The sequence below is a fragment of the Marmota monax genome, unplaced genomic scaffold (genome assembly GCF_021218885.2).
Source record: "Marmota monax isolate L192 unplaced genomic scaffold, Marmota_monax_Labrador192_F-V1.1 WCK01_AAM20220418_F8-fsc00168, whole genome shotgun sequence".
NCBI lineage: Eukaryota > Metazoa > Chordata > Mammalia > Rodentia > Sciuridae > Marmota > Marmota monax.
In genome coordinates this window covers 2,544,929-2,563,484 of record NW_026692492.1, presented here as the reverse complement: position 1 = coordinate 2,563,484, position 18,556 = coordinate 2,544,929, and the positions used below count along the sequence as shown (strand labels likewise).

Here is an 18,556-nt window from a genome sequence, read left to right as displayed (position 1 = left end):
CAGCTATTCCAGAACAGGATGGGGAGCTGTATCATGCCAGCTATCAGGGCTGGCGGCCCATGCTGGGCTCTCCAAATCTGACTACATCAGTAACTGAGCAAACAGCGAAAGAAGCACGCAACACCCAGAACACCTTCCACTTGCAGGAATCAGGGATGGCTCTTGACCTCAGGGGTTCATGGAAAAAAGAGAAAGCACACAAGTTGAACCCTGGTTTCATTTGGGGAGAAGCATTCAAATGAGGCAAGGGGTAGGCTTACAACTAACAAGTGGGTGTAATGCAACTCCACTGGGTGACACCACTCCTGGGTGGCACCTTGATTATATGAGTGGAGGTAAGGCCCAAGGGCATTGCAGTGTTTTTGCTCAGGGCTTAAAGGTGTATCCGCAGTGGCTCCCGACATAGTCCCCCTTTCTTAATGTTTAAAGGCAATTGGGGAATTGTCTTCCAATTGTCACTGGATTCATGGTCCAAGGTCACCATGATCTATTGAGACACAGAAGGAATTAGTAGGAAATATATCATTTCAAAAATCTACCAGGTGCAATGATCCAACATATTTTTAGGATTATATCATTCAATTAACTTCAAAAGAGCTGGGTTGACATGATTACTTTGCCAAACATTCATCAGAAGATTTTTCATCGTATCCCAATCTCATTGGGAAGCACTGTGTTTGGTTATGGCAACACAGACATATTTAGTTGGCACAGCATTTAAGACTTTCCTCCAACCACACAGCAGAGGGCTCATTGGTATTATTCATTACAGTGCCTTCTAGAATGTTCCACTTAGTTCCAATCCTTCCATCAGCCCTTATCTGACTATGAAGGAGCTTGGAAGTAATTTAAGTCAAATTATCAAGAAAATTCACATGTAGGGGCTGGGGTTGTGGCTCAGTGGCAGAGTGCTCGTCTAGCATGAGTGAGGCCCTGGGTTCGATCCTCAGCACCACATAAATGTATATAAACAAAATAAAAGCCATAGTCCCTTAAAAAAAATCCACATGTTGTAAGTGTTAAAACATAGCCACAAAGGCTGTAGTTGTAGAAACAAGGAATAAGATTTAAAGTAGTGATAAGCCCAGCCTAATTCCCTCTTCAGATTGGGAGCCATCTCACCACAAAGGCATGAAAAGTTAATTTCAGCTTTACCATAAATTACTGCTATTTTTGAACTTGCTTGGAATGCCTGCCCGTGCCTTGAACTCACCATGCCTGGCTTTCCCTGGCCAGATAGCAGCCCTCTCTGAAGCTCTAATGGGGCCTCATAAATTCTGAGATCAGGACCAGCTAAAATATCAACTAGCCTTTGTGCTATACTTATCAAAATTTTGTTATCTGTAGGTTCTCAAACCCCCTTTTGTGTAACTTTCTGTGCTACAAAGCTGTGCTCCTGGAGAGCTGCGGGGCTGTCTTCTGTTTCCATGGGTTTCGGGAGAGACAGCCCCAGCTGTTCGGAATTACCAGCTTGCTTTTATTTGATTTCAAGTGGAGTTGGTGGTCTTTGCATCGTGGTTTAACAGTAGCCACTTCAAGGATCCTGAGACCAAGAGCCTGCCTAGGCCTGGTTAGTCGGTGTGCACCTATTTTGAAGCCTGAACGTTAACTTTAGCAGACCACAGCTCTGCAATGTGAGCTGCAATAACTAGTGATGCAATAAGACAAGTTGTATTTTTCCCATTTAAGGAGTCTCTCAGGTCTGTCAGTAATGCAAAATTCTACAGGGAGAAGTTAAGCATCAAAACGTCCTTTTGAGTGCCTTCTCACTGGGGGTTAAATTTTCTAGGAGTCATGGCAACCTCATGTAATTGCTCTTGCCATTCTAGGAGACCAGCCTGAAATGTATCCACCATTTCTAGACACTTCCTGTTATACTGGCAAGACATGTGCACAACCATCCACTTAGGAAAGGTGCCAGTTTCTACTGTAGATAACACATTGGTGGATGTTTTATGTAAACAACTGGCCTAAGTAGGGAAAATCTATTTCAACAATTTTTCTATTTTGACAATTGTCCAGATAGGTGAATATAGTCTTAATCCCTAAGGACCAGCATGATTAGCTGGTTTGGGTTTCTTATATGCTTTTCTTTTTCTCAAAAGATACTTTTAGACAGCCATCATGTGTCATGGGATTAACACAGGTGGCTGAAAATGATAGTCAGTATAATTAATATAGTTATGTGGGTGAACTTTCCAGTCCACACTGCAAAACACATTAAAAGCAGACTTCAGAAATGGTCCACAGAAGTCTCTTTATAATTTTTCCTTCAGTGACAAGCTCCTGAAAGTGCATGGCTGTAAACTCTGCAGCTTGGAGATTGACCTTCGTATGCCAGGTTTTTCAGTAATTTCCATGATGACAGGTTTGGCTTCTATCCTTTGAAATCTGATTTAACTTTCTACATCATGTTCAGCAGCAGTAAGACTCTCAGTATCATAATTAAGAAAAAAAAAACTTGAAATTTTTATAAGATCTAGTGTGTGCATAGGCAGTCCAGTTTTTCCCTGTTTATTAAAAAAAATTGAGCAGAGGCCTATAAATCATAGTATCAGTAGTTTAATTATAGACACTAGAACAAATATTTAAATGGTAAAAAAAAAAAAAAAAAAAAAAAAGGTTTACCATTCTTAGTTGGTCATGAATTTTAAAAAGTTATTTAAAGGGACCATGGCAAATAGAAGTATTATCAAATGTATGATTTAATTTTTCACTTCAACAGAATTATTAAAAATGGAGAATATAATAAAAATTTATATTTTAAAATTAGCTCTAGATTAAGTCCAAATGACTGTCTTAATTTAGAATGAAGTGAGACAGAGTTTTTAATTTAGGATCTTCAGCCTTTACTAGGGGCATTTTATATTTTTATATATATATATATATATATATATATATATATATATATATATATAGAGAGAGAGAGAGAGAGAGAGAGAGAGAGAGAGATGTTTCCAGAATAGAAAATACATGTGTTTAGTAAGCATAGGAAAGATATCTTGTTCCTTACCACTAACAAAAAAGGAATTAAAAATGAATAGAATTTTATTTACCAATCTATACAAACTGTTTTTTTTTTTTATTAAACCCAATGTTGACTAAGTAGGGGGAGGTGGTATCTCAAACATTAATGGGTAAAAACAACTCAACAGTATTAAGACAGTGATCTAATTTAGAATTTTATATGACATTGATCTAGGGATGATCTTGAGGTATTTATGTCAAACAATCTTTGCATATAAAGAAACAGTTGGGCTGGGGATGTGGCTCAAGCGGTAGCGCACTCGCCTGGCAAGCGTGCGGCCTGGGTTCGATCCTCAGCACCACATACAAACAAAGATGTTCTATCCACTGAAAACTAAAAAATAAATATTAAAAATTCTCTCTCTCTCTCTCTCTCTTTAAAAAAAATAAACAAACAGTTGTATAAGCATACTTAATAACTTTACTTAGCAAAATTAGCTCTAATAACTATGTGTAATCTGTGGCTTTACCAATTCTTAAAATATCAATGCATGCAGGGCATTGCCTCATATCACTAAAGTCGAGAAAAGGTCTATCATGTTAACATTTTTTATTGCAATAAGCCATTGGCTGTTGAGCTGATTTATTTTTGTCTGTTTGATATTTTCAAAGTAACTATTTTTAGAGTGATTGTTTTTGTAATAAACTGTTGATAAGGGCTCAAATAAGGCCCTGTTTTAATGTTTTCAAGGCTTTTTTTTTAAAAAAAAAAATAACTTAAAAGGAGAGTAACATGTTTATCCAGGAAGCGTCTTCCTCCTGGAGCCAAGACTAGAATTCCAGTCCTTTTCTGTCTGTCTGTTTTTGTTTTCCCCATTTGGTCTCCATTTAAACTGTGGTGTAACATCCAACCTTGGCTAAAACTATGTTAACCTCTGTGAATCCCTTAGAATGTCTAGGGCTAACTGGATGATAATCTCATCTTTTGAAAATGGGTGTCTCCCTATAAATTTAGGGTGTTGTACTGTCCTTTTGAGTCTCTCTATGAAAATAATAGGATTTCCCCAAGGACTTACTGTAATCCCTTCGTAGGCATCCTGTTCATCTGTTGGATATTAATCTATTTGGGGAGAGATTGATTCCTATTCTGTGTTCTTGGGACATGGTTAAGATAAATCTCCTTTAAAATTGTTTTTAAGATGGCCCTCTATTTTAATGTTTAGCTAAATAATAGCATAATATGTCTGTAGATAAGATTAGAGACCTGGCATGAATTTTGAAATATTTCTATGTATGAATTTGGATCTCTTGAAAATCTCCTGGAATTTGTTTTGGTCCATATTAAGTGAGAGAGGTCCCCTTTGATCTTACCTTCCAGTAGGTAATTTTTTAAGGCCTTCTTTGATGATAGTAGTGTAGGCTAGATATGAAAATGAGATACCTTTTATTGATCATTGTCATTTTCCAACACACACACACACACACACACACACACACACAGTACTTTATCTGTTGCATCCAAGGATTAAACACTCAAGGTCACTCCAGGTGAACTGGGCTGGTGCAAAATAATCACACAGAGACAGAAACATACATTTTTCTTTGGATTCTGTGATGGTTCTTCTGACCCAGCTCCCACAAAGGAGGCAAGGCATGCAAGAAAAAGAGAGAGAGAGCAGGCCTTGAACCCAGTTTTATTGGGGAGAAGCCATTCAAATGAAGCAAGGGGTCAAGCTTCAGGGAGTTGAGTCTAGCTTCCTGATGTCTGCTGTCAGCAGATTGATTGACAACTTGGAAGGCCACGCCCATCTCATGAGCTGTGTGAGAATCCAAAGCAGAGCAAGAGAAGGGGACACACAAAGGGAGCTTCCATGGAACACTATATCCCAAGGGCAAAGGGGCAGGATTACAAAGAAATAGGTGAGTGCAATTTGACCCCAGTGGGTATGTCTTCTCCTAAAACCATGCCCTGATATCTGAGCTAGAACAATGCCCAAGTCACTATGAAATGTAGCGATTGGTCAGAGCCCCTGCAGGACTTAAAGATGTGTTCATTCAGGACAGCTCTTCACATACTCCCCACTTCTTAATAAAAAAAGGAGGGGGAATCATATCCTTCAGCCACTCTATTCTTGGTCAAACATCATTATGACCTACTATTGAGACACAAAAGAAATTAGTAGAAAATATAATTTTAATAACATACCATATAAAATATTTCAATAATTTAGGACTAAAAAATCATTTAATTAACTTTGAGAGATCCAGATTATTATTATTACCCTGCCAAACACTCATCAGAAGATTCTTAATCTTTTCCCAATTTTATTGGGAAGCATTGTGTTTAGCCAAAGTAACACAGACATATTTAATTGGCACAGCGTTTAAGCTTTTACTCAAATCACAGAGCAGAGGACTTATTGACGTTATTTATTACAGTGGCTTCTAGAGCACTTTATCTTGGTTTCAATCCTTCCATTACTACTTGCCTGACTATGAAGGATCCTGGAAGTAATTTAAATCAAATTATTAAGAAAATCCATATGTTATCAGTTTTGAAACATAGTCACAAAGGCTGTAATTGTAGAAGCAAGGAATGTTTAAACTAGTCACTTCAAGGATCATGAGACCAAGAGCTTGGTTAATTGGCATGCATCTGTTTCAAAGCCTGAATGTTAACCTCAGCATAATTAGCTGGCACTAGGTCAAAGGAAGATTGATGAGGATTGATGTCCTTTTCCTTTGCTATAACTAGTGATAAAATTAGGCAAGTTGTACCATTCAGAGGTTACAGGATATTTAATCATCTTTTTCTCTTAATTCTTACATTGAAGGAGTCTTTTATTTCGGTCAGTAATGTAAAATTCTGGAAGCAGAAGTTAAACATCAAACATCCCTTTGGATGTCACCTTCACTGAAGGTCAAGATGTTACTAACGAATCCTCCAGGGGTCATGGCAGCATAATTGTTTTTCTGTCAATCCTAGAAGACCAGTCTAAAATATACCCACCAGTCTATTTCTAGACACCTTATGTCATACTGGTAAGATATTTGCACAATCCACCCACTTCTGAAAGTTGTCAATTTCTTCTATAGAATAATTAGGAAAATAATACATTGGTGGACATTTTATGTAAATAATTGGCCTGTATAGAAAAATTCTATTTTAACAATTTTTCTATTTTGACAATTATCCAGATATATACTCTTATTATCCAAGGGCCAGCATGATTGACTGATTTATGTTTCTCATACGCTATTTTTTTTTCTCAAAAGATACTCACAGACAGCCTGTTTACCATAGGATCAATATATAGATATAACTGACCGTTAAAGTCGTACGATCAATCTGGTTTCATGGGTTGAACTTACAGTGCACACTGCAAGGCATATTAACAGTGGAAATGAGAGGGGGGCCCACAGGGGTCTCTTCATAATCATTACTTACCTGATAAGCTCATGAAGCTGCATGGCTGTAAACTCTGCAGATGAAAATTTACCTTCCTGGGTGAGGTTGTTCAGTCATATCACAATGACAGGTTTAAACTATTTTGAAATTCAGCTAATTTACTGAATCATGTTCAATAACATAAGACTGTTAATATCACAATTTAAGAAAAAAATTGAATTATTTGTAAGATCTAGTATGTGCATACAAGGTCCTTCCCCCCCCCTTTTCTATATTTAATAAAATTGAATAAAGGCTGGCATAAGCCATAATATCACTAGTTTTAAGTGATAGACAATAGTACAAGTATTTAAATAATAAGAAAGGATTCATTATCTCAAGCTGATCATAAAACCTCACAAAGGTCATCTACTAGTTATGTTAAGTTTAATATTAATAAATTGGAAAGAGACCATGTTAAATAGAAATTAGCCTTCATTAATTGAATGACATAATGTTGACTTTAATAGAATTACCAAAAATTGAAATATAACCAAAATTTATATTTTGAACTTAGCTCTAGATAAACTTTAATGATTATCTTAATTTGGAAAGAAGGGAGACAGAGTTTATAACTTAGGAGTGGTGGCCTTTACTATGGGCATGAGAAATATGTAAACATCCATCTAAAATAGGAAGTCCATAGGCTAAATTAGCCTGGAGAAGATGTTTTGTTTTTTACCATTAATAAAGAATGAAATAGATAAATGAATAGTCTTTTATCTATGAATCCATAAAAAAACTATCATTATTATTATCAAACATAATGTTAATCTAAGTAGGGGGAGTTAGTATCTCAAATATCAATGGGTTAAAAAAAGTGAACAGTATTGTTTCAGACAGTGATTTAATTAGAATTCTACATGGCATTGAACTAGTGATAACCTTTTGAAGGATCTATGTTAAAACATTCTTTGGGTAAAAAGAAACAGTTGAAAGAAAATCCTTAATAACTTTACTTAATATAAAAAATTAGATTTAATAATTACGTATAATTTGTGGCCTTACCAATTTTAATAATATCAATGTATGCAGGACAATACTCCACACTATTAAGGTTGATAAAAGGTCTATCATGTTAAATTTCTTATTGAAATAAGCTATGGGTTGTCTGTCTAATATTTTAGGGATAACTGTTCCCAGAGTTATTTTTCTCAGTGATAAATTGTTGACAGGGGCTTGAAGTAAGGCCCTGTTTTATTGTTTGGAGGTAAAATTTTATATTCTTAAATATCGTGTTTTCATAAAATGGTAAACAGATGTGATTAACCGTGTATTGAAAACAACAAGATATTTCTTATTAAAATAAAATAATTTGCCTAAATTCAGAAATTTACAAGGATTATTTCAAAAAAAATATGGGGTCAACAGATGGGAAAGCGAAATAAAAAGTTCTATTTTAATTTTTTTATTTTAATGTTCTTAAGGTTTTTCCTTAAGGACAAATGTTAATACACTGATATAAACCAAAGTTCAATCTATATGTTAAAAGACAAGGATTTCTTAAAACACTAATTTAAGAAATTAATGTTATGGGTAAATTGAAACATTAATTTACCCATAACATTGTGTTTATTAAGTTTTTTCTTTCATTCATTTTTTTTTTTTTTTGAGCAAGTAAACTTGAAGGAATTAAGAATTATACAACTATGGTTAAACAACTGTTTTTTTTTTTTTTTTGGATTATTGCAATATATTATTTCTGTAAGAGCTAAACAGAATTACTGTAAAAATATCAATGAATTGTGATGCTATTACTCTTGTCTATTAAATATGTTCATATCTTCCAGGTATACAGGTCTTAAAGGCAGAAGTTTTAAAAGAACATTATATCAAGCTGGTGTCCTTCAAACTAAAGTTGTATGGTGATTTGGGGCTCATAAAGATGATAAACCTTATTAGAAATTTATTTATATCCTTTTTATGCTCTATAACTCAACCTGTTATCAATAAGATATAAAGTTTTATGTGATATTTTACACTGTGGGATAATTTAAATATATTTTTTTAAGTTAATGAAAGCCTAAGTTATATAAAGGTTCAAATTGTGAAACACAAAATCGTTTTGTTACTTTTCCACAAAAGGTTAAACGCTCTCAGCCTTTCTCTAATTTATGCTTTACATTAACATCCTATTGTGTTAGCTAATACTCATGTAACCTCAAGCAACAATATATGTAAGCTTTGTAAAATGATATTTAAGAAACAAAGATCAGCTTCAGAACTAGAACACTTCACCGAAGGTTTGTAGGAGCTCCACCTTACTGAGATAAGGCTCAGGCTCCCTCCTTACCACATGTCAGAATGTCTTTTCTTTCCTGAGAGCTGGGCTGATCTGCAGCCTGGGTTTGGGAGAGACAGCAGCTGGCCATCATTCTATCTGTACACAACATAAGCTTGCTTTAATTTGATTTAAAATCGGAGTTGGTGGTCTTTTGTTTGCATTGCGGTTCAACACATAGCACTGTCTTTTGACCTTCCTTTCCAAATAAACACCATGAGAGACACAGCAAAAGGCTGGTAACAGAGATAGCAGTGACAATCACCCTAACTTTAGCATGTTTGCTACCTTAAATATTTGGACTCAGGTATGTAAGGAATCCTTATCAATGGCCACACAAGGCCCCAGAAGAGGGAGCATGGTCCAGGATGGCCACCAAGGCCTTGGGGAAGGAGGAACATGAGTGTGGGGAACTGAGAGGACTCTGAGCTCAGGCAGTGTGGGTAAGAAGGGGACAGAGAAGAGCAGATCCAGGTAAGACTGTGTGGTGCTGGCCCAGGAAGTTCATCAGACCCAGGAGTAAATGGGCATCCATGCAAGTGCCTGCTGCTCCACAGTCATTAATAGACCCCAGGACCAGCAATATCCAGGACTCTTGGGCACAATGACCCCAGCAGAGCACAGCAAGAACACCCAGAAGTTTATAGCAACATGCAGGACCCCCTGCAGGACAGGGCAAGCACTGGAAAGCAGGACTCCTGGGAATTTTTTGGCTATAGGATGGAGAGTACTATTGCCCTTGTGAGTGCTGACCACCTCCGGGGTGCTGCACCCACTGTGGACTTCACGTGGGCCATGACCACTGGGTAAGAAGGTTGCAGCTCTAAAGTGTCTGGAAACCTTGAATCCAGTGCTCCTGAATTTGCACCAGAGACCCTGCTGTATAATGTCCAAACAAGAATTTCTGGCTATGACCTGGGGTCTTTTACCAGTGGAGGCCCCATTAGTGATGTGGGGCAGATGAGGCTGGACACCCAGGGAAGATTCAGGGAGCCAACTTACTAGCTGCAGGGCTCACAGGGGTATCCCTAAAATTTTCTAAACCTCCAGTTTGAAATTTCATTATGTTTACCCCCAGTGGGAGGGGGTGGAGGTGCACATTTTTTGTAGGAGTCTACATAAAGTTTTTTCTCCTTTACTTTATAGAAAGTGCTTTGTGTACCATTCAGAATAAGATTAGTCAGAGGTTTTTCAAGAATTACCATAAAACCAGAAGTAAGGTCATCAGTCTGCATGGGAACCCACATTGAGTTCTTTGCAAAACCTTTTCCTGACATTCTGTTTAAAGAAAATTATGGTGAGGGTCTCTGGAGAAGCTTATTTAAAATTCTTAGGTGGAGAAGGGAGTGCCACTACATTAGGACATCAGACTGGGACTCTCCTTACCTTGCCTTTTGTTACATGAAAAAAAATCATCACATGATGTTCCCAGGGCTACTGAGGTACCCTAAACAGAGAGAGAGGTCCAGCCTAGATTTTCTGGCATATTCCACCTAAGTATTAATCATGGGGAGAGAAGCTAAGTGGATGTCAGTTTTTAAAATTCACTGATGTCAAGAACCTTCAAGAAAAAAGGGACCAGCTGCAAATGTGGGGGAAACACCTGCAGAGCTGCATCTACTCATGTGGACAGTAGTGGGGTCCACGCACACAGCAGCAGCAAACTCACCACCTGAGCTAGGGGAGGGCTTAGTCCTAGAGCACCTGTCTAGCAGGCACAAGGCAAGATTGGGTCCCTGGCACCTGGGAAAGAGAAGAAATAGAAAGGAACTCAATTAAGTACAGGGCAAAGCATATTTTGAGAAGGTGCCTCTCCAAACAATACATACAAATCACAACTTTTATAATGCCCTTTAATGTGCCTACATACAACACAACACATGAGACTTAGAAGAAACACGAGTGATAGAGTGGTGGTCCCAGAGGGTATGTACAGAAAAGGGTGACTTGATCTTGTATATGTGTGTGCACGTGCACAAGCATGTGAGAGTGCATATGTGGGTGCCAAAACTCACCCCATTTTTAATGTCACTTGGTGCTCTAGAGAACACTCACGTGAGAGCCAGGCCATTTTTGATAGTCTCTGTGACCCTGCTAAGATGCTTTTCTGGTGCCTGGTGCATGGAAGGGAAATTAATTAAAGTTCATTATATCATGAGCTCTTAATAAAAATGAATAATTGGTTTCCTTAAATATTGAAATAGTTCTTCCACCCCGTTTTCAACATAAATTATCTAATATACATTTTTTTCCAAGTCGACTCCAGTTTAGTTCAACTGAACTAATAATAATTTAGAAGGTGTGAATTAATGTTCTTATGATGATCAGCATTATCTTAGAATCTTAGAGCTTGAAGAAGAAACACATGAAGAAGTAATTCCTGCATCTGAACTGGTGACACCTGAAACTCGACACAAACAAGGCACATTTCGATTTACATCAGGGATTCAGGAAACACCCAGGAGCTGAGCACAGTAGCATATGTCTGTGATCCCAGTGGCCATAGCAGGAGGATCACAAGCTTCAATTCAGCCTCAGCAAGAAATGGAGGCCCTGAAGAAGAACTTAGCAAGATCCTCTAGGAAACAAACAAACAAACAAACAAAAAATTAAAAAGGACTAGGGATGGGGCTCAGTGCTTAAGGACTCCAGATACGATGATGATAATGTTCCTTTTCTCTTCTCCATTCTCTGAGCTTGGTAATTATATATCTAAAACCTCTCACAATTTTTATTTTGTCATAACATATGTAAAAGTCATACAATATTTGAGGACACAGAAAATATCAGAATTACATATGGAAAAAGTTTTCAAATTATGAGACCAGAGTTTTAAAATACCATTTATTTGATAAAGCCTTTAGTGGAAAAAAAAAATGGACAATATAAGAGAAAATGTACTTAATGGAAGGAGAGAGAGAAAAACTCTAAAAAAGAATTAAAATGTTGTGACTGAAAGTTAACACAACTAACTTTTTCATACACACATACATGCACAGTATATATAAGATTATGTCATAATATGTGAGTTGACTACAGATGCAGAAAACTTAAAATACAGAAAAATTGAATCTAACAATAAGAGAGATTCAACTCAGAAAAACATGCTACTTTCACATCTTCATGCTGAAACAATCCCTACATCCACTGCAGGCTGCATTTTTATGACCTCTGAAGAGACACAGGAGGAATGAAGGCACACACACTTTCCCCTCAGTGACAGTGGTTTTCTCAAAAAAGAGGTTGCTGGCTGAGGACAGTGCAGGACCATATCAGGCTGAGGCAGTGGGATCACAGGTTCAAGGCCAGCCTCAGCAACTTAGCACCATGACTAGTGAGACCATGTATCAAAATTGAAAAAAAAAAAAAATTAAAAAGGACTGGGATGTGGCTTGGTGGTTAAGCACCTTTAGGTTTAGTAGTAGTAAAAATAATAATAATATAATAACAATAATAATAATTATTATTATAATTAATATTTATTATTATAATTATTGTAAATATTATAATATTATAATTATTATTATAATTATTATTAATTATATAATTATAATAATAATTATTATTATTACAATTATTATTATTATTCAAAAAAAATTTCCTCAGGTCTGAGCAAGTCTAAGTGAATGTGAGTCAACTGAAGTCTCACCACATTTCTTCTCTGGCGCTTTCCTCCGGGGCGATCCTTCCCACTGGTCGGAGGCCTGGAGACGGAAGGTGGGGCTAGAGGAGGTGCTGCTTCTGCTGCGCCCTGGTGAAGCCCAGGAAGTAGGCAGGCTGCTTCTCCACAAGGTCTCGCCTAGACGGAACACCGCATCTCAGAGAGAGGGAGAAGCCCCCTAAGCCGTGGGTTTTCACAGAAATCACCGGCGCTGTGACCACCCGCGCAGAAACCAGAGCCCCTGGGCTCCAGGGAGTCTTCGGCCTCTGGAGCCAGGGCCCGGGTTCGAGCCCACACGCGGCTCTCCAGCGGCTCAGCAGAAGCACCTCAGCCCCTCTGCAGAGCTCCAGGCTGCGCTGCTCCCACGCAGCTCACTCGGCTGCTACCTGTCCACAGCACAAGGCCATCGGCCAGCTCCCCCGCCTCACTGGACACCCGGGTTCTGGAAGCAGAGCGACTCCATCTTGAATCACCTTCCTCGCCATTTTATGGGGGGCATAGCTCACAGATGGAATTGCCATCTCAGCAGGTACCTGATTTCCAGCCACCCCCCAGCGGTGATAATGGTCACAGTGGCCTCCCAATACAAGATCAGCTCTCAGGTGGACAGGAGTGCAGTGCGCCGCCCACCTGGAGTGAGCTGGGGCTGAGAGGCCCTGCAGTTGGGACCTGATAAATAAGAGAGGGAAGGGGACTACAATCTGGGACACAACTGAGAGATCAGGATCTGGGAAATCTCTAGGTGAGAGAGGGAGATGATACCATACTGGGGGCTCAAGTCAGATGAGTGGTCACAAAAAAGACCTGTGAGACACTTCTCAAAAGAAGATATACAATCAATCAACAAATATATGAAAAAATGCTCATCATTTCTATCAATCAGAGAAATGCGAATCAAAACTATGCTAAGATATCATCTCACTCCAGTCAGAATGGCAGCTATTATGAAGAGAAACAACAATAAGTGTTGGTAGGATGTGGGGAAAACGGTACACTCCTACACGGCTGATGGGACTGCAAATTGGTACAGACAGTATGGACATTCCTTGGAAATCTAGAAATGGAACCACCATTTGACCCAGCTATCCCTCTCTTCGGACTATACCTAAAGGGCTTAAAAACAGCATACTACAATGACACAGCCAAATCAATGTTTATAGCAGTGCAATTCACAATACCTAAACTGTGGAGCCAGCCTAGATGCCCTTCAGTGGATGAATAAATAAAAAAAAAATGTGGCATATATACACAATGAAATTTTACTCAGCAATAAAAGAGAATAAAATCATAGCATTTTCAGGTTAATAGATGGCGTTAGAGAAGACAATGCTAAGTGAAGCTAGCCAATCCCCCCCCAAAAAATGCTGAATGTTTTCTCTGATATAAGGAGGCTGACCCATAGTGGTGTGGAGAGAGAAATAGATGAATTCTAAATAGGGGACAGGGATGGGAGGGAAACAGAGGGGGCAGGGGATTAGCAAGGATGGTGGAATGTGATGGACATCATTACTCAAAGTAAATATATAAAGACACGAATTGCGTGTCAACATACTTTATATATAAAGATATGAAAACTGTGGTATATATGTGTAATAAGAATTGTAATGCAAAAACAAATCATCATCATCATCATCATCAACAACAACAAAAAAAAACAAACTACATGTATAAAGACATGAAAAAACAAGAGACCTGGAAATTTGAAAGTGTTACCACATCGTTTAAAGAGCAGTAGGGTTTTCCCTGATGTGAATCCTTTCATGTCTTTGGAGGAAACTGTGAAATCTGCATACTGCCCCACATGGCTTATCCACAGGATTTTCTACAGTCTGAGTCCTTTCATACAACTGAACAAAACTGGAACACCTGAGCCCTTTGTATTTCTTACTTACATAGGACTTATTCATTTTGGCATAAATCTTTCCAAAAGAATCTTCCCAGTCCCCAGAAGAAACAGGGAAAATTTTCATAAAAGAGAAGAAAAGTAGGTCTGGGACGTGAAGCTGATGGAATGTAGCAAATCACCCCCCCCCACCACCACCACCACCAATTCAGAGGGCTTGTTTCACAGTGTGACTGAAATGGCTTTGAAGGCAACAGAGAAAATGGAATGATTTACCATATTTTTCACATTTAGACACTTATTCAGTCACATGTGGTGGTGTACGCCTTTAATCCCAGAGACTTGGGAGGCTGAGGCTGAAGGATCACAAGTCTGAGGCCAGCCTCAACACCTTAGGAAGACCATAAGGAACTTAGATAGTCCCTGTCTGAAAAACCAAAAAGGAATGGGGATGTGTCTCAGTGGTAGAGTGCCACCAGACCAAATCTCCAGTACAATCCCCAGTACAATATTCAGCAGTGAGCCCTTTTTTGTGTTTGAAGGGGACAAGAAATATTGACCCACCACATTCCACATTTAAAGGATTTTTCTCCTATAAACTTCTAACATGTTGATGAGAGGAACAGTAATAACAGAAGACTTTACCAGTTGTGTTCAAGAGTACAATTTCTCTGCCTTATGGGTTTGCTCATGTAAGTGAAGCTGAGAGGATGTAACAAAGGATTTTTCACATTGTTGACATTCATAGGTCTTCTCTCCAGTATGACTTCGTTCATGTATCAGAAGAGAAGAGGAATTAGTGTAGGCTTTCCCACATTGTAGACATTCATAGGGCTTCTCTCCAGTATGAGTTTGCTCATGTATCACAAGGGAAGACGAAGTAGTGTAGGCTTTTCCACATTGTTTACATTCATAGGGCTTCTCTCCAGTATGCGTCCTTTCATGTCTGTGAAGCTGAGAGTAGGCAGCAAAGTCTTTTCCACATTGTTGACATTTATAGGGCTTCTCTCCAGTATGCATCCTTCCATGTGTGTGAAGGTCACTGGATCTAGCAAAGGCTCTACCACATTGTTTACATTCATAGGGCTTCTCTCCAGAATGAGTTCTTTCATGTATGTGAAGCTGAGAAGATCTAGCAAAGGCTTTGCCACACCGCTTACATTCATAGGGCTTCACTCCAGTATGAGTTTGCTCATGGGAGCGAAGGTGAGCAGACTGAATGAAGGCTTTGCCATACTGCTTACATTCATAGGGCTTCACTCCAGTATGTGTCCGTTCATGTATCTGAAGGTAAGAAGAAGTACTGAAGACTTTTCCACATTGTTGGCATTCATTGGGCTTCTCTTCTGTGTGAGTTCTTCCATGCATGTGAGGTTCACTGGATGTATCAAAGGTTTTTCCACAATGTTGACTTTCATTGGGCTTCTCTCCAGCATGGATTTGTTCATGCATCTGAAGGTAACTTGAAGTAGTGAAGCCTTTCCCACAATGTTGACATTCATAGGGTTTCTCTCTAGTATGTGTTCTTTCATGTCTGTGAAGGTTAGAGGACACAGTGAAGGCTTTTCCACACTGTTTGCATTCATAGGGCCTCTCTCCAGTATGCGTCCTTTCATGTTTGTGAAGGTGAGAGTAGGCAGCAAAGTCTTTTCCACATTGTTGACATTTATAGGGCTTCTCTCCAGTATGAGTTCGTTTATGTATGTGAAGCTGAGAAGATCTAGCAAAGGTTTTGCCACACTGCTTACATTCATAGGGCTTTTCTCTAGTATGAGTCCATTCATGTATCTGAAGGTAAGATGTACTGAAGACTTTCCCACATGGTTGGCATTCATTGGTCTTCTCTTCTGTGTGAGTTCTTCCATGCATGTGAGGTTCACTGGATGTATCAAAGGTTTTTCCACAATGTTGACTTCCATTGGGCATCTCTTCCATATGGATTTGTTCATGTTTATGAAGGTGAGTTGAAGTAGTGAAAGCTTTTCCACATTGTTGACATTCATAGGGTTTCTCTCCAGTATGCATTCTTTCATGTCTGTGAAGGTTAGAGGACACAGTGAAGGCTTTTCCACACTGTTTACATTCATAGGGCCTCTCTCCAGTATGCGTCCTTTCATGTTTGTGAAGGTGAGAGTAGGCAGCAAAGTCTTTTCCACATTGTTGACATTTATAGGGCTTCTCTCCAGTATGCATCCTTCCATGTGTGTGAAGCTCACTGGATCTAGCAAAGGCTCTACCACATTGTTTACATTCATAGGGCTTCTCTCCAGTATGAGTTCGTTCATGTATGTGAAGCTGAGAAGATCTAGCAAAGGCTTTGCCACACCACTTACATTCATAGGGCTTCACTCCAGTATGAGTTTGCTCATGGGAGTGAAGGTTAGCAGACTGAGTGAAGGCTTTGCCACACTGCTTACATTCATAGGGCTTCACTCCAGTATGTGTCCGTTCATGTATCTGAAGGTAAGAAGAAGTAGTGAAGACTTTTCCACATTGTTGGCATTCATTGGGCTTCTCTCCAGCATGGATTTTTTCATGTATCTGAAGGTAAGATGAAGTAGTGTAGGCTTTTCCACATTGTTGACATTGATAGGGCTTCTCTCCAGTATGCGTCCATTCATGTTTGTGAAGGGAAGAAGAAGTACTGAAGACTTTTCCACATTGTTGGCATTCATTGGGCTTCTCTTCTCTGTGAGTTCTTCCATGCATGTGAGGTTCACTGGATGTATCAAAGGTTTTTCCACAATGTTGACTTTCATTGGGCTTCTCTCCAGTATGGATTTGTTCATGCATCTGAAGGTAACTTGAAGTAGTGAAGCCTTTCCCACAGTGTTGACATTCATAGGGTTTCTCTCTAGTATGTGTTCTTTCATGTCTGTGAAGGTTAGAGGGGTCATTGAAGGCTTTTCCACACAGCTTACATTCATACGGCTTCTCTCCAGTATGAGTTCGTTTATGTATGTGAAGCTGAGGAGATCTAGCAAAGGCTTTTCCACACAGTTTACATACATAGGGCTTCTCTCCAGTATGAATCCGTTCATGTATCTGAAGGTTAGAAAAAGTACTGAAGACTTTTCCACATTGTTGGCATTCATAGGATTTCTCTGTCATATGAGTGTTTTCAATTGAGTGAAGGTTAGGAGACTGAGTAAAAGCTTTGCCATACTGCTTACATTCATAGGGCTTCTCCCTAGTATGAGTTCGTTCATGTCTGTGAAGGTTAGAAGAAGTAGTGAAGACTTTTCCACATTGTTGGCATTCATAGGATTTCTCTGTCATATGAGTGTTTTCAATTGAGTGAAGGTTAGAAGACTGAGTAAAAGCTTTGCCATACTGCTTACATTCATAGGGCTTCTCCCTAGTATGAGTTCGTTCATGTCTGTGAAGGTTAGAAGAAGTAGTGAAGACTTTTCCACATTGTTGGCATTCATTGGGCTTCTCTCCAGCATGGATTTTTTCATGTATCTGAAGGTAAGATGAAGTAGTGTAGGCTTTTCCACATTGTTGACATTTATAGGGCTTCTCTCCAGTATGAGTTTGCTCATGAGAGTGAAGGTGAGCAGACTGAGTGAAGGCTTTTCCACACCACTTATACTCATAGGGCTTCTCTCCTGTATGAGTCCATTCGTGTATCTGGAGGTAAGATGAAGTACTGAAGGCTTTCCCACATTGTGGACATTCATAGGGTTTCTCTCTAGTATGTGTTCTCTGATGTATTCTAAGTAAACTGGGATAAGCAAAGTCTTTTCCACATACCTTACATTTGAAATGTGCTTTCCCAGTGTGCCTGATCATGTGACATCGAAGACTTGTGAATGAAACCAAAGTTTTACCTCCTTGTTTACATTTATGGAGTTTCTCTCCAGAATGAGTTCTTTCATGTTTTCTAAATAAAGTGGGGGAATGGAAGGCTTTCCCACATACCTCACATTGAAAAAATTTACCTCCACTGTGTGTTCTCATGTGTCTTTGAACAGCTGGGAGAGAAGAAAAGGCTTCACCACATTGTTGACATTCATAGGGTTGGCACTCAGTATGAGAATCTTCATGTCTTTGAATGTCACTGGAACAACTGATGACTCTTCCACATACTGTACTTTCATATGGTCCATCTCCAGTTTGTGTTAACATTTGTGTGTGAACACTTTTGAGAGAAACCAGAGATTTTCTGTATTGTTTCAATTCACATGGCTTCTCTTCACACTCTTCATGTTTATAGCATTCATGCCCACAGTGAGATCTGAAGTGCCTGTGAGGGTATGAAGGACATATGCAGTCAGTTGCACACATAATGCCGTCATATGAATTCACTCTATTAAAATTTTTCTTTGTCTACTTAAGAACTGGAATCTCATT

The 18,556-nt window shown here is 38.8% G+C and overlaps 3 protein-coding genes across 3 annotated transcripts in view; all 3 read right to left on the bottom strand.

The window, feature by feature from the left end:
- LOC124092073 (zinc finger protein 14) overlaps nt 1–18,556 on the bottom strand; it is a 112,065-nt gene that overhangs the window by 28,826 nt on the left and 64,683 nt on the right. The window lies entirely within an intron of this gene.
- LOC124092079 (zinc finger protein 709-like) overlaps nt 1–18,556 on the bottom strand; it is a 147,569-nt gene that overhangs the window by 64,352 nt on the left and 64,661 nt on the right. The gene's annotated exons all lie outside the window — the stretch shown is intronic.
- Nucleotides 13,894–18,556, bottom strand: part of LOC124092072 (zinc finger protein 91) — a 28,914-nt gene continuing 24,251 nt past the window's right edge. The window contains exon 4 of the mRNA XM_046443363.2: nt 13,894–18,449. Within this exon, the coding sequence (XP_046299319.1) occupies nt 14,855–18,449 (3,595 nt within the window). The 3' untranslated portion in view covers nt 13,894–14,854. The remainder of the gene's footprint in view (nt 18,450–18,556) is intronic.